This window comes from Lycorma delicatula, chromosome 11, assembly GCF_047948215.1.
Source record: "Lycorma delicatula isolate Av1 chromosome 11, ASM4794821v1, whole genome shotgun sequence".
NCBI classification, from domain to species: domain Eukaryota; kingdom Metazoa; phylum Arthropoda; class Insecta; order Hemiptera; family Fulgoridae; genus Lycorma; species Lycorma delicatula.
The window spans coordinates 76109649-76131524 of record NC_134465.1 but is presented as its reverse complement, the minus strand read 5'-3'; the positions used below and the strand labels follow the sequence as shown (position 1 = coordinate 76131524).

The following is a 21876-nucleotide window of genomic DNA, read 5'->3' as shown; positions in this document are numbered from 1 at the left end:
AGATTGCCCGGTATTCAGTTTCAACCTCAATGATATCACTACCTCTTTTCACTAACACAGCTAAAAAGCAAATGACATTGAAACAGTGACTAGAACGGATACAGTGTGTAAGTTGGGACCTGTCTAAACAACTAACTTGTAATCAGTTTTAATGATTCATTCTGTCATATTGCAAAACTTGCCTTGTACCCTTTGTAAAATTAATTTATGCATTTTTATATTAAGTATGGTGTTAATAATACTGAAAAAGTTTTCTGTTTAAAAGTTTCAAAAATGCAAATTAGTATATAAAATTTATGGAATTAATACTTCCAACTATGAGGTACTCCTTTATATTCCAGGATAGAGTATTTGCTTCTAGAGAAAAAAAGAAGAAAAAGACTAGAAGCACAATTATTCAGCCATCAGGTTATAAAAATTCTGAATACAGCTTTGTTGTCAACTTGGCTTTGGAAGAAAGTCTTTTGTATGAATGGAAGTCAGAAGTCAGTAAATGATTAAGGTAATAGACAGTTAAAAAATTCAATCCTCCAAAAGGATAATCAGTAAAAGAATTAAAAAGCTGACAGAGTTTCATAACTTCCCAAGCTAATCTGTAAAGTTGTGAAAGAGAGAGTAATTAGGTAACAGATCTGCCCTTATGATTTGTAGTAAAATATTGATTTCTTATGTCATTAAAAACAAATTCCATTAGTTAAATCATTATTTTAACTAAATGCAAAAAATTCAAGCAAACCCATTCAGTAACAATCGCCTTGTAATTGATTAAGTTCATAATAATGCTTGTTGACTAGGAGATAAAGATACCTCAATAATAGAAGTGTTTTAAATCATGGAAAGCTTTCTGAAGCCAAAAGAAATGTTTTTACAGGATTATTCAAAGCTATACACTGTAATCAGTCACAACAGTAATGTATTCAATATTGTAAAATGCTTTCAAAACATGAAAGAATGGGAACACAGAAAATCAGGAATTATTTTAATTTATGTTAATTCTCTCTAATAACTTGCACCAAGTGGCTTTAATGTGTCATCACATACTGACTTTGTTCTCAATGATTCAAGGTACATACCTTGAAATTATTGAGGTAAGGGATAAACTGATTCACGAGTGGTAGCGTCTCATCCTTTCATCCGGAGGTCCCAGGTTTGAATCCTGGTCAGGTATGGCATTTTCATACGCTATATATCATACATCTCATCCTTCGAAGCAATACCTAATGATGGTCCTGGAGGTTAAAAAAGGGATAAACTGATTAAAATTCCAGCAGTAATGTAAAAAAATTATAATTTTTCAATATGAAATGTGCCCAGAAAACGATGTAATTATGTAGGGAAACCATATAGATGCACAAATATTGTATTTGTAATTTGTTTCATTTGGTTTATTGAATTAAATTTAAAAAAAATTACAAGTTGCCTTTAATTTTAAAGTAGTCCTTATGCTTCTACTAGAAGCATCAAAATTTCTTTACTTGAAGTATATTGTTTACAATGAAACACAGTCTGTTGCTGTGATGAACGTAAATATATGATTTACAGGACCGATTGTCGTTTAAATTTTGGTGGAATTTGCAATAATGATTTCAGTTCAGTTAGGAAACAGAATATGATTTGATTTAGTTTTATTGAAATTGGATTTGTTCCTTTATTGAGGTTTGTAACTATTACATTTTTTTTCTCATGATTGGTGGTGTCGTGCTATAAACGAAATCATAAAAAAAATAATGAAAATTACTGCAGTAAGTTTTTTATAATAAATTTAAATGTCAATTACCAAAAGTTTTTATTGACAACGAAAAATTATCGTAATTGGTCATGCGAATACATTGTATTTATTCATCTCAAATCATCATATTTACGATTGCATTTTGAGCTTTATGCGAAATACAAAATGTTTTGTGAAATTTAATTTATGATTTAATAATTATCACATTTTTTCATTATTTACAGAATAAATGAAGAATGACTGTATAATTATTTATAGTCGGTAATAGCCGATTAAATCACCGACAATTTATGCCGTGTAAGTTTACAACTGAGTATTTGACGCTATAAGAAAACGATGTATCGTATAGCACGCCTCTGGTGGCGTTTTGAATCTCCACGTGTTAAAGCAGGTTAGGTGTGAAGACCTAGGTATGCTTACAAGTTCATTGTTATGTACGTGAACAAAGTTAGAGTCGTGTCTTCTAAGGAGTTCGTCGGTATGATATAACGTAGTTTTAATAGGTTTATTTAAATTTCACGTATATAAATATTTTTTATAGTTCTTTTATTCGAGTTAGTAGTACGGCAGGTCATGTAGTTAACGGTGGTCCTGAACACGTTCCTCAGGATGGATTAAGTGGAGCACAGTTGTGTAACAGATGGTTTAACATACAAGTAAGTATTTTATATATCATATTAATAGCTGAGATTCTATTTGTATAATTTCTTATTTTTATTTTATAATTTGATTACAATTACTTTTTTTGCATTATTTTAGTAGATTTGTTTTCATTACCGGTGAAATTCTGTATACAGTTTTGTTTTACATGATTTTTCTTGTTTCGGGTTACATTCTGTTGTTATTATATGTGTCTGTTCTTTCAGATTTATTATTTTGGTAGACCCATGGTAAAATGTTTGAATACTTTCCTGGGTATCTAACCTTTCTATCTGTGTATCTTCTTTATTTATTAATATGTTACATAACTGTTTTTTTTTATTCAGTGAACGTTATGTAACGTGTTTTTTTATATACAAATATATGTTTATGAAAAACTAGTTATACCTAAATCTTGAATTATTTTTTCAACATAATTCATTCAGTTGTTTTCTCAATTACTTATTTTCTGTGACAATCTTTACATTTTTATATATTTGCTGTAACCGCTATTTTCAGTTATCAGCTTTATTGATTAAAAAAATGTGTCCTATTAATACTAAAAATTACTCCCTTACATTATCATATGAATTAATAACTAGGGTTCTTTATACATCCATTGGATTAGTTGCAATAAGATTTTTTATTTTTCCCCTGTAAATTTTAAAATCTGTGTAGGTGTTAGTATGAACTTACAAGCACTGTCAGAACATTAAACCATAATATTTTTTTTTTTAAGGCCGCAAAGGACCACTTTAGTCAGAATAATTCAAGTCTTTTTTGCCGATCTTTTGGCCTTTAAGTTCTTAGCTTTTACTTTCTTCCAATATTTAGTCATTCTTAATGATCTTGCTTTACGATCCTTTTCTGAATAAACCCTTTTTGTATAATATTTTTTATTTTATATCATTTTACAATGAATTGCATAAAACTTAATTTATTATGACTCATTTATAAAAATACACCTTTTTTAACCACCTCTTTGAAAGAGACATTAATTAATTTTTAGACTTATTATTAATAATTCCATTTTGGATATTCAATTGCATTATTGTTAATGGTGCCTATCTTAGAAAGGTTAGGACATCTCTTTATGTATGTAATTAAATAACGTGTTTATTCCCTGCATATTGAAAATATTTATTTATTAATTGTTTTTATCAAAATAACTGTGTATGTATGTTTTATATTGTTCATATTTCAGTTTTTGTGTAGTGAATGTAAAATTTACTTGTTACGGTTAATATCTTGCTGTTCTATTTCTATTGATTGATTTAAAAAACTTGATTCAGTTGTGTGTAGTGCCTGTATGTCTAAATGGATGTGTATTTAATCTCTTAAGTTTGATATTTAGTGTGCAATTACTGCTAGTTTAATTTGAATAAAACTAGATTACTACATTTTTCAATGTGTTGGTAGTCAGTGTGATTTTTTCTTTTTTTTTAATGAAAGCGTTAGTAATTTGAGTCAGTTAGATCTGTATAACACTACAATAAATATTTGAAAATTTTTAAGTGCTTATGAATTAGGTCTTGATTGATTAATTTAAATTAGGCCTTTTAAGGATCAATGCTAAAAAAAAAATTTCTAGGATTTATCTTATTAAAAAATCATGTCAATAAAGTATCTGAGAATTTTTTATAAGCATAAAATAATTTTAAAATTATCAGAATAGATATCTGTTAATAATTATTTGACATTTTATTATTTAAAACATTTATTCTCTGTCGTGACTGCAAAGAATTATTCAATTAGATAGTAGTTAAAATATTTCCAATGTGATTTGTTCTCCTAACTGAAATACAAATGCCATTTTGTCATGTGCTATTTAAATACATTACTGCAGTCCTAGTTGCCAATTGCATATAGTGTCTGTTTTTTTAAGGGTTACATTTCATCTAAGAGATAATTTATATTTTATTTTTTGAAATAAGTGAACTTAGAAAAATTATAAACTTTGCAATGCATAGGAATAACTTGTTACTGTTTTGGCTTTGATCCATTATTTATTTATATCTTAACATAAAATATATTTGTTAAGTTGTAGTAATAGTGTTTGGAAAATAATTATACCTATTCTGCAATAAATTAATTTTAATAAAAATAGAAACTCTTTGGTGTTCTTATATGGCTTATATGGCCAAATTCTTATATGGCTGTCTGAAGTTTTATTGTTCAATAATTTGTTTGTGAAAAATTTAGTACTTGTTATTCACTTTGGATACTTATATCTGAATAACAGCATTTTAATTTTATATATGAATTTATATTGTGTAGATGTTTAAAAGTATGCAAACATTTTACTTTCCTGTCTAGCGCTGTAGCAGAGCTATAGCTGTAGAAAGGAAAGTATTGTAATTGGTCCAATTTTGGCATATGTGGTTCTCACATGATCTTGATGTTTTGACACCTAAGGAACCCAAAACACCAGATGGAAATTTTTTGGATGTTCGTAGGCACGTATATGTGTTCGGTGTGTCAGACCTTATATCTCCAGAACTACTGTACCAATTTTGACAAAATTTGTTCAGATTACTTCTGTGTGTCGGCATATGATGCCATTAAATTTTCAACTTAAAAGGTCAAGAGGATGAGGCTGTGGAGCAAGGTCTTCCTTAGTATCTCGAGATTTCACCTAATTAAGGTCTTATATTTCGTAGGCACATTTGTGCCTCCCACCCCAAAAAATGCTCTGAACTAGTAGTTAAGTGGGTACACTGCATCAGTAGTGCACCTCCTGTCACCACAAGGAGCGCTAGTGTAGCACTGATGTACTGCTGTATAAAAGATATATTTAAATAAAATTATGAATATTTTAAATTAAGTTGTGTGTGTAAGCTGTGTGTCAGAAAAAAGCCACATGATGGGTAAGAATTACAACTGTGTTGTCAGTTGTTTTTATTCTAAGCTCATATCTATCTGATTACGATGAATCGTTTTGCTGTTGACATTGTTGTTGTTCTTTACCTATTGTTTGAGCAAGTTCAAGGCTTTGTAAATTTCCATAAAGAAAATTTATTATGTTACCTGAAATTAAAATATTTTATCAGCTTACCTTTGAGTAATTACCTAAAATAGGCTGATAATTACTTTAATATTACCTAGTAAAATTACCTAAATATCCTAGTAATTACTTAAAAAGCTTGTTATTTGATTTTAAATGCTAAAAAAAGTAAAAAGCTAAAATAAAGCTAGTAAAAAGCTATGTTAAATTTGAAAGGAAAATTACCATAAAAATCATTTTAACAAAAATTGTATTTAAAACCCACACCTAGTCGGACATCTTGATTATTTGTCACGAGTAAACGCTGCAAAAAGTAAAAATAACAAAATTAACAATAAATAAAAAAAGAAATAGTTATTAATCGATAAATAAACTGATAAATTTGGCTTGAGAATACGCAAATGATTTTAGCTTCCATGTAAGCTCTGTTAAGTTTTGGACATTGTTCGCTTTTTTCAAATTATATTAACTCTACTGAAGCCAGAACTGTAGAATCGGCTACATTAACCATTACAATTGCAACTGTTAGTGTTTTGTTCATTACAGCTTGCTGTGAACCTCATTAAGTACTTTATTTCTTTTTCAAGCACTTTTTCATCTTCCCATTTTTTTCTCTTTTTCATCTTTTTTTACTTTCTCATCCTCTCGATTGGGTTTTTCTTTTAATTTTTCTGATAAGATGTTTGGTTCTGTTTTCTTTGTCTTTGCACAGTCTTGAAACTTCTTGATCTGTACTCATGTTTATTGTTGATCGTTTCCTGTTTTATGTTATGTTCTGTCATGTCCTTACTACGTACTTGTAATATTTTTTTTTGTGTCTTTCTATTTATTGATTCCCATCTGCTTTCCAAATTTCAACATTGAATTTACATTTAGTGTACCTATGTAAGTTTTGCATCTTTGACTTATCTGACTGGTCTCTTGCCCAATTATGCCGTGGCCCGTGATCCAAATGCACAGCTTTAGTGATTTTTCTACCTTAAAGATAATCGTTTTTCATTAAAATATCCATTTTTGATACTTTGTTTATAGTTAGCGCTTCCAGAAGTATGTAGTTTTTTTCTGCTAAGACTTGGTTTGCTAGGCCAAAAATGTTTTCCTTTTTTAGTTTTTGATAGTTATTATAATTTTACCTATCCAGTAGCACCACGTGAATTCTCTAATATCTGGAAGCAGCCCCAACTGAAAAGTTTTCAAAAAGTGTTTTCTGCTGTACTGTTATTCATTACAAAAAAAAATAAAAGATCAGCTGCCTACTGCCATTTTTTTGTACTTGCGGGAGGGGAGGTTGTTAATATTCTTAGTATTTTTTTTTTTTTTTTTTTTACCTCCAGGATCACCATTAGGTATTGCTTCAGAGGGTGAGATGAATGACTTTTTTAAAAAATTAACTCTAAGAAAGCTAAACTCGTGTATTTCTGTAATAAATAAATAATTTTTTTATGATTGGTACATAATGTTACATAATATTACATATTGGGATTGAGTAGATATGCTATTCCACAGATAAAAAAAGCTTGCCTGGATGAATCAAAGGAAATAAAAGCTTGATCGGAGTAGTATCACAGTGAACATTTAATTATGAAATAAGAAATAGATTGACTGAAGCGCAAATTAATCATTTAAAATGTAAACACGTGAATAATATTAAAATAAATATGTAAAGTATGAAAAACAACTACCACGTAAATCGCATTTCATAAGACATTAATGAAAATTATTTGAGCATATTTTTATTAAATTTTAGAGTTTATTTTAAGTTTATTAAAACTTACCTTTAAAGAAATTGTATTAATATGTATACATGAAACTATGTGGACACTGCACATTTGATATCTCGCACCTCATATTTATATGTTAAACAAGATGCAGAAACTTCACTGTTTTTTTTTAAATTAGTGTTTTTAAATTCATTGACAGTAAACAGTCATAAACATAGGACGTTTTATTTAGTTACTTGAAGGTATCCTCATCAAAATTAATTAATTTCTCTTATTTGAAAATCCCCTTTCATTTGATTAATTAATTTTTTCAAGTTATGGAAACACTTCTATCTTAGGAGGAAAAACTTCCTTCTGGCTATGGTAAACTGTGTGTACAGCTTTATACATCATTAACATCTGTGCCTTTTCATACGTAGAATTTTTAGTAACTGTGGTTTTAATAATAATATATAACCTGCTAGAAAATATGGCAAATTCAGTTTGTATGTGGAAAATAAGAGGAATTCTCCCAATTATGGTACGCATTTTTAAATTAGTAGTTTTTTTTTTATTAATTCAGAATAGTTTAGAGATGCCTCCTACTTGTTTACCATCTCTACATTTGTTTTAACATTCTACGTGATAGCCATTAACTTTATAGTAAATATTGGCTAAACTTTTAATAAATGAGATGTTCATTTCTATCGATTATTTAAATATATTTACCATGTACGTTCCATCTTTTGTTATTTTTAAATTAAAAATAACTTTTTATTATTAAAAATTCCAGAGTAAATTCGGCAGACATTGATGCGATAGTAAATAAGTAAATATTTTTTCCAGACTCAAATGCAGAGATGGAGAAAGAAAATTCATTTGTCAATCGGAATTGTAATATTAAAACTGTTAGATTGATAATCTCAGCTCTGGTTGTGTTTGTTAAAATGTGCTAAATTTTTTGTGGGAGGATCTTCTTTTATTTATAATATAAATAATATATATCTGATCTGTAATTCCTTGTAACCAAACTATTATTTTATCTTTTTGTTGCATAATGCTGCTTTAAAAAACATTTATTTAATCAGTATTTGAATGCGTGGGTACCGAAAGTGATAATTTAAGTAAAATGTAAGCACTTAGTGATTTTAGAGCTCCCCTTTCTTTGTCGGCAAATACCATACAATTATTTCATATGTAAGATTTTTACATTTAGTTATTATTTTTAGTTCTGTACAGATCTAACAAGTGAAAACCCAAGTATTTGATACACGTTTACAAAATTTAATGAAACAGTCCATTATTAATTTACGTATGTAATATTTTTTTTTAATGAGATACTGAACATAACATTATCAAGTGCGTGAATATAATGGTTTTATCAAGTGCATCGCTTAAAATTAAACTGCATTTGATTTTGAAGATTAAATATTGAAGTTCTGCTTACCTATTATACCAAAACTGCTATCTTCTTGGAATTTAAAAAAAAATAGTTTCTTCTCTCCTTTTTCTGTTTAGCCTCCAGGAATCACCATCAGGTATTACTTTGGAGGATGAATGAAGATATATGTAAGAGTGTAAGTGAAGTGTAGTCTTGTACAGTGTGAATTTCTGAGATGTGTAGTTAATTGAAACACAACCACCAAAGAACATTGGTATCCACGATCTAGTATTCAAATCCGTATAAAAGTAACTGCCTTTACTAGGATTTGAACCTTAGAACTCTCGACTTTGAAATCAACTGATTTGTGAAGATGCATTCATCATTAGACCAACGCAGTGGGTTAAAAAAGCTAAAAATCCTTAGGTTAACCCAATTCATTTTCTAAATATAATTTCTGTTCAAAAAAACAAAATATGAAATATGGGTAAAAAAAAGGTGTTTATGGATTATTTTTTTTTGTTTGGATGCTAGGAAGTTTACCAAAATATTGTATGAACTTTTTTTGTATTTGTTTATGTTGTGGATAACTTATTTAAATCTATTTGCATTAAACGTATACTTATATATGTAATTTAAAGCAAATTTTGCCTAAAAATTAGTAATTTTTTGTTTTTAAAGTTTTTTTTTTTTTTTTTTTTGTTTGTGGGTGAAAAACGCCTGGGCGTTATCATCGCCCGGTAGTTATTAGTAAAAGGGTAAAATAACTCTGAAATAATAAACTATACAAGGTGTAAACGTAATATCAATCATATAATAAAAATTTACTAAAACAAGCCAAGAAGGCAAAATAAAACTCAAAACTAATACCGCAGACAAAGTTGATAAAATATAAAAGTTAAAATAATAGACTAAAGAAAGTATATAAAACTCCGATGGGTTGTGCGAAAATCTCCTCCCCGGATAGTAAAATTAAATACATAGAACCAAAAAATTTAAAGTATTTAAAAATAAAAATAGGCACTTGTAGTTATATATTAAGTTAGTTATATATATTAGTTATAAAATAAAATACTTGTTTGAAACTTAAATTTACTTTACATTACTTCTTAGATATAACATTGCAATTGTATGGCCAAATAATTTAATAATAATAGTATTTCTGTTGTACACGGTGCAAAGTTTCCAGATATTTTATTAGATGATAAATTCTCTTGGGATAACCAAATTGATTCTGTTTGCTAGAAAATCAAAGTAATGTTTTGCTTTGAAGCACCTTCATAAAACGCTAAGATTGTCATCGCTATTACATTTTTTATGCTTATGACCAAACTGTAATGTCATTTCTTAAGGGTCCCTCAGAAAGTCAAAATGAGTTAAGATACAAAAAAAGATTATCAGATCATTGTTTGGTGCCCGTAAAAATGCATTACGTAGACTGATATTTAGAAAATTAAAAATTATAATTGTGTTTATATTTATAAATATATTATATAATCTTTGCTAAAAAAAATTTATCTTTATCAAACCATATAATAGAGCAGTGTTTTTGCGTTTCAACAGAATACTTCACCATGCGTACTTTACTTTGTTTCTGTTGGCATTTTAAATAAAATTAAAGGTTTTATTTTATAGAAAACAATATTTACTCCTTCCGTGAATTTATAAATAATACAAATTAAAAAAAAAGAAGAATTTTGTACATCCTGTTAAATGTGTACTTAAATGTACGTCTAAATAATTTTTGTTAATACCTTCTGAATTGTGAATTATTTTGTATTTATCTTCTTACCTTAACGTTATTTAATTTATTTTTATTTAAAATTAATTAATGTGAAGTTTAATTGAATTTTTTTTTATAATTAGTTGTATATTTTATGATGTTGCTGTGATCAAGATTTTACCATGGTTTCTCTTCATCCATTCAGTTAAATGCTGTAGCATTACCTTTTTTTTACCCAAAAAATAAATCATTATTCTGATTGATACATAAGAAACTATATAGACACATAAATTAATGATGGTTTACTCTATTTTATAGCATTATAAGGAATAATAGCTTGAAGAGGATTTTGAATCGGCAAATAAAGTTGGTTTCCAAAAACCTAAAATAGAATATTAAAAAAATATTCTTAACATTAATAATAATATGTTATGTATTTATTTATACATTTATAAAGGAAAATAGATAAATTATCTTTAAAATAGAATACAGGAGTACAGCAATGTGCTGCGTATATACTCTTTTAGCACAGTATGCAATTTTGTATTCATTTGGCTTATGAAATAAGGAAAATAGAAGAAAAAAATATCAAATTTATTGTTGTAAAGAATTACAAATATTTAATGACAAATTGTTATTACGTGCTTCAAGAAATCTACAAAATAATGCATTTAACTAAGGATTTTATTAAGAAATTGATAATTTGTTAATTATGGACTATAATAAATGTAAGCACTATATTTTTAATTACATTGTTTTACAAATTAGAAAAATTTTCAGAACAGAAATACCTATAAGTGAATTTTAATTTATTTTGTGCATTGAATCCGAAAATCAAGTCGGTTTTTCTCCACCACCTTTCACTTTTTTGTTTGTTATACTTCCTTCAGAATAGCTAAATAATATTAAATTTTGAAAGTGACCAAGTTTATAGGTATAATAAATTTTTTAATTATAATTAATTTATATACTCATATTTTATTATGCTTTCTAAAAAAAAAAAAAAAAGATTATAGAATACAGCTATACCTTAGCTCACCAACTCCAGCTACTGGAGTTGGTGAACTAATACAAATTACTTCTTCCTTTTGTGTACAGTAGGGTGTCCTCTCTTTGTAGTAACCAACAGTAATCGCTCATCATTGATTTGTCCCATTTGTCTTGTTTATGCTGCTTCATGTGCAGTATATCTTGGTGGAAGCATTATCTATGCTCATCACTCACAGCACTCAAATTTGGTGGGAAAAAGTCAAGATGGGAATGCAAAATATGAATTTTTAATGACATTCAGCACACTAAATTTTTAGTTTAATAGTTTTTATAGTTTATAGTACAAAAATTTTGTACTAAAAGATCAGTCTTTTCTGCTTTGATATTTCCAAGAAAACCATGAACTATATCCTTAATTGACTTCCATGCCACTAGCCCTACGTTATTCACTTTTTGTCAAAATTTGCATTATCAAGTAATTTTATAATTTCAGGTCCAACGAATATTCTTTCTTTTAATTTGACTTTGCTTAACTTAGTAAACACTTATCTTAAATATTTAAATCTTTCCTGTTCTTTATTCAGTGCTTTGACAAAATTCTTCATCAGGCCTAATTTTACACGTAAAGGTGGCAAAAAAATGCTGAGGGTTGACTAAAGGAACATATTTAATATTGTTTTGCACAGGAGTGAAAGTGTTTATTTTTTGCTACTCTTTAATCGCATAATGTTTACTTGTTGCACGACTATCCCACAAACATAATAGACAGCAGTATTATGTAAAGCCACCTTGCAGACCGAGAAGATTATCAATAACTTTGAGGTTGCCACAGACAATCCATAAGCGAGTGTCGTAATTGATTGCTTTCAAAATTAATGACATACTGTTATATGTCTTTTTCATTCCAACAACATGTGCTACAGCTACAGAAGGATTCTTGTTTGAATTATGGAGTAGCACTGTATTGGTTTTGACAAGTCTGTGAATAATTGGCAATTGTCAGCATTATAAGCAAAACTCAGAGCAGATATCAAACCTTCTATATCACAACAGGTACACAACAGATCTTTCTTAGTGAAATGGTCATTATTTCTGTTTTTAAAATATAAAATTTTAGTATCCTTTTTCAATAAATTTCACTCCTTCAAGCATGAAGCTAGAAGTTCTGTTTACTGTTTTGATAAATACAACTTGCGAACCAAATTGTTAAGTTCAATTTGTGAAATGAGAGTGGTTCACTATTTTATTTCTCTGGTATGAATTCATCTCTTGAAGCTTGTGCCGCCACAAGTATTCTTAGAACAATCCTCTTCAGAATCTGAAATCTCCTGCCAGGAAGGTGGGGCTGTTGGAATAGGTAAATTGACTCCATGAGTAATTATTGGTCTCATAGCCAATTGAACATTTGGGTAGACATGATTTTTATTTTTTGAAGAAATCCCAGTGACATGTGTTATACACTGCTAGAAATAGCAGTTGTAATTATATAAATATTTTAACAAAATATATATTATATTATAAATCAAATATGCCATGTTAGGGATCTTTAAACAAAGATAACTAAAAATGTGGCGAGATAGAGCATTTTTGATTCAAAAATAATATTTGAATTGGTACAAAAACATGCACTATGTGTAGTACAAGACACATTTGGAAATGAATTATTAAGAGACGGTCTAAAAGGTAATGACACAACAGCTGTTCAAAAAACTATTCACAATCTATATTTACGTGCTACTTTTCAAAATAGTCTCCTTTAAATGCAACTCGCTGCTTACAGCATTTTATCCACTTTTCAAACACAAAATCCAGGCCATCTTTTGAAACCATTTTGTCTTCACGGCTTGTACAACTTCTAGATTCATCTCAGATTTTTACCTTTTCAGTTCCTTCACCTCTTTGTACCAGCCAGAAGTTTCATGGAGCTACAACTGGGCTGTGTGGTGGGTGAGAAACTGTTTTAATTTTTTTCCGATACAAAAATTGCAGACTGAGTGATATGGGGGCATGCATTATTGTGATGCAACAAAAGTTCTTTCTAATTTTTTTCCAGGGCTTTCTGTTTTAAGTGAGTCTATTATCTTCATCACATCATGTATCAGAGAGCATTTACAGTTGTTCCTGTAGGTACCTGATATTGGTAAATGAATCTCATGATAAAACAGGGTGATTGTTATGTCCTTACTCATGCTGGCTGTAGCTTTCACTTTTTTTGGAGGTATTTTTTCGCTTTTGCCATGTCTCCCATGCTCTCTTGTCTGGCCAAAAATTCAGCATACCAAAGAAAACATGTTGCACATGATACACCTTAAATTGAATGTTTCTTTCAATATTTTGTACGTTTTGGAAGCTGATATTTCAACATGAAACTGAATCATGTAATGTTGATTGATATTTTATTGACACCCAGTACACTTTACACGCATGATCGCTGATGTTCAATGGCTACAACATTAGAATTATGATGTCATGAGAAGTAGACAACACATCTGGTAGTACTTGTACGCATGCAGGGCTGACACAGTGTGCTTTAAGTTTTTCTGTGAAAGTTAATCTCATTACTTTAATGACCACCCTCATATAGTTGATTTAAAAAAAAATAAAGATCATTTACTTTTGAATAATTTTATTAAAAAGGCTGTATTTTATAGTTTCCTTAAAGATTAAGGTATTTATTTTGGAGTGAAACTAGTTTGAAAATTTTCATAAAATGATGCTGTGTATGAAAATACACAGCATTGTACAGCTTTTTTGACATTGTTATCTTTATCAAAGCGTTGATTGACAAGAAACTACTGAAAATAGTTTTGTGTGCTAAATTTGATCTATCAAGAGACAATCCAATTTGTTCCAGCCAAATGATTTAATGAAGTATTATGAGTTTATATAGCAGCACTTAGCTAAGCATTGTCGTAAAGTTTTCTTGTCGTATTTGTTTTTTAAACAGTATATACAAAATTATAATAGAAACAGTTCTTATAATTTATGTAAGTCACTGAAAATGACAGATTGTAAACAAGACTGTTCTAATGAATTTTTTTCTTTTAATGTATTTGTGCTAAAATGGCCACCCACTTTGTCTTGTAGATTTTCCTGATTCGTAATTAATTTGACTTGACTAATTTTTTTACCATTCTACTATCATTCTGAACTTAGTGCATTAAAATTATTAATAACATACCTTTTTTCATTTTGCGGGTTCTTGAGTTAAGTTAAAAATTTAACGCAACTATTTGTTTTTAATATGTAAAAAAAGAACTAGACAAATAAATCTTTTATTCTGATTTTTTATGTAATAATACATTCTGTAGATATTTGTAGGAATGGATTGATATTCTATGGATAAAAAAGTAACTGTTTCGTTATTTGTGTGGGTGGTTCTAGGGAAACCATTGATCTGAGCAGCATCACAAAATAAATAATTGTAGAATAAAAATATTTATGATTAAAGACCATACTAAAAATATTTACAAGAAAGAGAAATAATAATAAGGAAATAATAAACACATGAAATAATAACAAGGACTCTGCCAACCTCCTTGGCAGAGTCTCAGTCTTTCTTGGAGTTTCTAGGTTCAAAAACTGTTTAGGCATGCTACAAAATTTGATTTTCGTATTCCCATGTACTAGCTTCAGAGCTTCTGTGCTAATTAATTCATATAAAAAAAGAAAAAAGTGAATTAAAAAAATTACTACAAAACAATTCAGAAGAGTTGATGATGTTTTTAAATACATATTTATATACAAGTTGAACAGGATGCAGATAAGATAATTCAGGGTTTAAAAATATAAAACTTTTTCATTAATGTTATTTAAAAATTCATGGACAGAATATTGTTTCCATAAAAGAAAATGTTTTTATCTTTTAAATACATTGGTGGAAGTTTTTTTTAAAATGATTCAGTAATTTATTAAGGCATAATAATAATACCTTTGTCTTAAGCCAAAGTATTGTATTGAGTTGCATTGTCCGGTTTAGTAGAGATTAATATTGGTGGTTTTCTTTGTGTTTTTTTTTCAATTTTGTGTTGTAGTAAAGATTGAGTGCACATTTGTACATATAAACAAAAGTATAAGTTAACTGATACCATGCAAAGCAAATTATGCATGTGCAAAGTATTATTGTCTCCTTATGTGATCTATCAGTTCTTTTGGAGTCTATCTTGTGTTTGTTTTACGGTACTTGAGTTTTTCGGTGATAATTTTATCAACTGTACCCACACTTGCAATTTTTTAGCTCTAATGTCGACTGTAATCCTTTGGTCTTTTTGGATGATAGAATCTATGCAAGTTTCAAGAGCTGGAATGGAAACTTCAATCGGATGGATGTCAGAATTGTGTTCGTCAATCGCTAAAGTTCAACAGTCTTTAAAGTTCTCTACCTGCTTGTAAAAATTCCTGTGGTTCATACAACTTTTTCCGTATTGTTTGGTTAGATGACAGTAAATGTTGACCGGTTTTTTTTTTTACCTTCAGAAAGCAAAAACATATTATTGCTTGCTGTTCAACTAATTTGCAAACTTCAAGAGGACTTGCTGTCCTCTTGTAATATAAGCAAAACAATATTACTCAGACAGCTGTACTAAAGTCATTACAGAGTTACAATGTACATACTATTCTGAAAGTATCTTGACTGACCCTCTCGTCAACTGTTTTGCCTCCACATATATTCGTGTCTTTATTGAATAACACAGTCATACATTGGATAAATTGAACGTATTAATGTAAGCTTTGTAGTGCACCTCAAGTCCAATACTAAATGACTTGCTTGTTCTATTTATATAAATAAATGTGATTGCATTTGTGATTAATATTTCATACGTGCAAGATTTATCAAACAGTGTTTTTCATTGTTATTTTGGTTTTTACGTATAATAATGGGATTATTAGATCTGTAGGCTACTTTACAGTGGTATTTGCAATAGGGATTAATCATTCTTTCTTTATAAACTGGTATTTTCCAGATGGTGATTTTTTAATTTTTTGTTTGTTTTGTAGTGAGTGTTTTATTAAATGTATTTACGAGTATTTATGTATGTTTTATTGAGCTTATTGACATATACTTTATCTCGCTTCGTTTTCCCATATCCACTGTCTTATGTTCCTCCAATAAAAAATTAAATCTTTGGAACAGTTGAGAGATATTTACTCATAGGTAGGTACTTGATAATTATCATATTGAAATAAATATGTTTGAAAATTCTGAAATGGCAGCCATTAAATTTTTTTTAATCATTAATAGCTCTGTAAATATTACTTTATTAAATTGTTATTTATTAGAGAAAATGGTAGGGCCTTTTATTACGAACATAATTACTCATTTATTTGAATCATTGACAATTTTCTGCCTGTTCTGTTATTATTAATACTAGAAATTATTTTTAATTTAATTCAAGAATGAAGTGACGGGTGCAAAGTTGTCAATTGCAAAATATTTGCAATCTGCTTTAACAATTTCAACCATTTTTCAAGTGGTTCTTGATCGATCATCAATGATCATTGATTTGAACAAATGAGATGGCATTTTGTTAATATTTTCATTATCTTAATAATTATTATATAATAAAACATAATTTGATAAAACTAATATTTATGGTGATATTAATGATGAAGAAAGGGAAAATAGTCTCTATTTTTGAAGCTAAAATTTTCAGATTTATTTATTTGTAGATGTTGTTCATGTATAACAAATTTCATTAAAATATCTCAGTCTGTTCTTACGATATAAATTTTTATTCAAAATAACCCAAAATGAAGTTAAATAGAGCATTTGACAACATGAACATTAGGTCTTATTTGTGTTTATTTTGATATCCCAGTCCCTTAAGTTTTGCACACCTCCTGTGACACCTTTGTGTTATGTCTGTGAATCGAATCTTACAGTTTCAGCTGTGAATTTTTTAAAGAATATTATTGTTGCTATTACTTAATTTATTAAATATTATAGTATCCCTATTTTTCATTAATTAAACAATTAAATCAAATTTTTTATCAATTTAATTCTATATATAAATTTTATATGTATATATATATATATATATATATATATATATATATATATATATATATCTATATATATATATCTATATTTTTTTTGTAGATATTACTATTTGACTTTTTAAATCATTTTATTACATATAAAGTTATTAATAATTATTATATACTTTTATTAATTGTATTAAGTATTAGCAAATTACAATTAAATAATCAAATTAATTAATCAAATAATATGTAACACCACATTATTATAATGTATAAATTTATTATTAATATTTTTTATTACAAGACAAATAAAAATGTTATATGTTGCAATAACTTTGAGAGTATGTGATGTATTATAATGATTTAAGGATAACTTGGTTATATATGTGTAAAAGTGACTGTACCACTCTTTATAACATTAGTCTCTTTTAAGTCACTACACCTTTAACAGAGCCAGTGAGTGGCTGCGTGCCTGAAAAAAATGGGATGTTTTGTTACATTATTTTTGTTTGTTTTGTAATTTAGATTTCATTTTAGATATTTTAATGAATCTAAACAGGATGGTAATTAATATAAGATATAAAACATATATGGATAACGAATCTATAATTTTTTTAATTTTATATATATTTATTTTTATTTTATTTTATTATAGATCAACCAAAGTACAGAATAAATAAAGCAGGATGGTTAATATGATAATTTTCAACCTGAAAAATAAATTAAATAATAGTATCATTTGAAATCAGATAAAAGTAATATGCCGGTTATCATGTATTCTGATAAATAAAAAAATTTGATGAAACAATTTATAATGGAGAATGATTTCAAGGAAATAAAGGACCCTACTAAAAAAATTCTAAAAATTACTAAAAGTTTAATAATAAAATACCACAACATTTTCAATTATAAAAATAATTTAACATATCACACTAGGTTGTACCCTTACGAACCAAATACACCTATATTAACTGGACTACCAAAAATACACAAATCGGGTATATGTACGTAACCTTTAAATGCACATTTAACAAAACCACTATACATAGATCTTCAAATCAGCCTTGGTCACATAGAATTAGTACTTACACAAACATGATAGATAGAGCAATTATATGAAGTATAATGAAAATAAAAATAAATTATACAAAGAAATAGGTATTATAAAACAAATTGACATATATAATAATTATGATAATTCCTTAGTAGATAATATATACAGGTGTTTCTAAAATGGTGGGCTAGCTAGCTATACTTGGATTCTACTTGTAAAACTAAACAAAAAATATCCTTAAAAATAATGGTAATTTCTCTTTTGTTTTGCCATTTTGCTATTTTTATACAAAAATGTATATTTCAAGTTCAGATAGAGGAATGACATTAATATTTGGTAAGTGTCTTGGTAATAGTTTTAAAATTAGCAAAAAATCAAGACTTCAATACGTACATAAATTACAAAATGGCACCCTTGTTCATTTTTCAATTCGTTATATCTCCATAAATATAAGATTTATCAAAATGTATGTTATTGCTAAAATATTAAGCTGTTTATTTTGAACAAAATGATATTTTATTTTTAAAATCTGTTAAATAGCCGAGTTATGGTAGAAAATTGATGTAATTTTGTATCTGTTTTCATGTACTCCACTTTACATTCAATTCTATTTAATATTTATTGTTAATTCTAATATTGTAAATTAGTATCATATTAAGTAATAATAAAACAATTGAAATCACTTTTTCACCTTTGAATAGTTTTTACAGAGACTATTACTGCTGATCACGTTAGCTATGTAAAAATGAAACTTTTTTCAACAGGAATGGTGTTCAAAACTATCAGAACCAGCATATCTGGAGCAACAGGAATCCTCATGGTACCTTCCAAAGTAGCCATCAACAAAGATTTTCTCTGAACATATGGGCAGGTATTTTTAATGACTATCTTTTGGTTCCTGTCGTTCTACCAAATCATTTAAATGGAGAAAATTATTTTGCTCATTTGACCGAAAATCTTCCACACTTTTTGAAAGACTTCTACAATTAAGAGGAAATACACTATGTGGTTTCACTACGATGAAGCTCCAGTACATTTCAGTCAGTTGGTATCAGATTTCTTGCATGAAACTTGCCATGAAAAATGGATAGGCAGGTTGGGCCATTGCCCTGACCTGCCCGATCACCTGATTTAAACCCTTTTAACTTCTACCTATGTGGTCATTTGAAACGTATTGCTTATTCAACGTTGAGGATCTTTAACAAAGGATCCAAAATGGATTTCAAGAAATTTAGGAATATTCCTGGAATTTTTGAACGGTTAAGACAATCTCTCAGAAAAAGACTAGAAACTGTGTAATTTCTTATGGTGGACACTTTGAACATCTCTTATACTTTTAAAAATTGTTAAATGTTTATTGTATAAAATTGAATGTAATGATTGTGATCATATTTATTTAGAAAAGACCGCTAGATTCTTGGAACATTTAAAAAATTAAAAAAGGTAAACTGGGTTTCTCTAATATATCTGATTAAGAATAAACATACAATATCTGATATTGGGACAAATTTAAAAATACTGGAAATTAAAAAATATAATATGAATACAAATAGTAAGGGATTAGATATTTTAGAAAGATAATATTTACATAAACATAAAAATAAATTTAATATGATCAACCTTCAGACAGAATATGAAGATGACGATATTTTAGTAGATGGCTCTTCCATCTATTTTGTTAGTGATGTATAATTTAATATATTTCAGTTAGTATAGTAAAGTAAGTTCAATTAAATGGACAACATGCATAATTGCTTTACTTAATATTATTTTTATTTGATTTTATGCCTTGATGTCATATTTTTGCTTAACATATGTAAAAATTTTTACAATTTAATTTTTAATGTTAATTTTAATTAATTTTTTGTACTTTTAAATTTTGTTTTAATTTTTAATTTAACTGAATAAAAGTTTAAATTCTTAAAATAAAAAGATTAAAGGTTTTAAATTTTAGTAAAATAGATAAATACATGAAGTCTCTAATGTAATTTGACATGAATATATGAATATGTAATGCAACTGATGATGCGAGTAAATTGCAAAAGCGCTCCTGCATATGTAGTGAATTAAGGTCTAGCAGTTCTGGAGATATAAGGTGTGAGATGCCGAACACACACATGTATGTATATAAACATAAAAAAAATTTCCATCTGGTTTTTTGGGCCCCTTAGGTGTCAAAACATCCAGTTCTGGTGAAAATCACATTTGCCCAAATTTGACCAATTACAATGCTTTCCCTTCTACAGCTATAACTCTGCTATAGCGCTAGATAGGAAAGTAAAAGTTGAAGTGGTTTTATTTTTATAAAGCAATTACTATTAGAGATGTCAGAAAATTGTTGTGCTTTATCACATTATAACACTTATATCACCCACATTGATAATAACCTTTTTAAAATGCTAAAAAATATTGTATACGTTTTACTATACAATGATTAATTCATAAATTAAAAAAGCTGGCTTAACTTTTCTTGATTTATTTTAATTTTAATTATGACATGGTTTTTAAAAATTATTATGCAGTATAGTTGACTTTGTTATGACTTTATTAGCAATATAATTATTAAAAAAAACAAAATGTTAGAGTAAAAGTTTGGATCTGATTTGATGACCCCTTGATCAAATGTCATTTTTACCTTAAAAATTATGCAGAATAATTGTGGAAAACATCGGAATTTTTAGTACAAAAATTTGTGATCCATTTACTCAACAGCTATTTTTAATAATAATCATTGAATTTAAAAACAGATGAAGGTATCAGAAATTATAAAACATTTGACACTTCAGTCGTAAAGTCAAGGAGGGCTATATTTCTTATACTAGCAATACTGATGTGATTCAATTACATGTAAATATTTGATTAGGTCAAATTTATTAGGTAAAATTTAAAAAGCTCTATTAGCTTTTTAAATTTTAAAGTATTATTTTATTGAGCCATGTAATTAAAAAGAGATTAGTATTATTTTAATCAACATACTAATATTGGAGGTACTTCTGAAAATATGTTTTAATTCATTAAGAATGTATCGTTAACAAATTTACCTATGCAGCAACAACCTATATCTATATTGAATTCATTGATTTCTGTAACATCATCATATGACAAATTATTTGTCCGTTTTCTATGTTTTTAGTTTTACATCTGTTTCAATGTATTTTTTTTCTTAATGACTTTTTCCTTTGTTTATGGGATTACTTTATAATTTCTTGTTTTTTCTCATTTCCCCATTATTTTATATTTGCAAAACATGTTAAATATTTTTTTTTTGTATTTATTTCTTTTGAGGCTTTTTTTACAAAGTTTACTTAAATTTTTTTTGTTCACTTGTGGTGGACCATTTTGTTGTTCACGGTTCTTCATGGCTGTAATAACCAATTTTATCATGGTTCCCACAGGCAGGAAATGTCAGAAAAAATAAACTTAGGAAATGTCTGAAATTTTTAGAAAAAAATCAGTAAAAGTTAGGAAAAATCGCAAAAAATTTCAGAGAAATGCATTTTTGTTACTGAATTAAGATTATGTGTATTTTTTAAGTAATGCCAAAATATATTTGATATACATTCCTGTCATTGGGAAGTGGTAATGCCATCACCCAGCACATTGCAACCATGTGTATAAAGCAGCCATTAACATGTCCAATAAATGTTTACTTCAATGTGTAATGATATGTCACT

The 21876-nt window shown here is 27.8% G+C and overlaps 1 protein-coding gene across 1 annotated transcript in view; it reads left to right on the top strand.

Annotated features, from left to right (window-relative positions):
- The first annotated feature begins 317 nt into the window (after window positions 1-317).
- The window catches only part of LOC142331978 (exostosin-3-like), a 46232-nt gene continuing 24673 nt past the window's right edge, over window positions 318-21876 (top strand). Inside the window, exons 1-2 of the mRNA XM_075378028.1 lie at window positions 318-485; window positions 2233-2385. Coding sequence (XP_075234143.1) covers window positions 318-485; window positions 2233-2385 — 321 coding nt within the window. The remainder of the gene's footprint in view (window positions 486-2232; window positions 2386-21876) is intronic.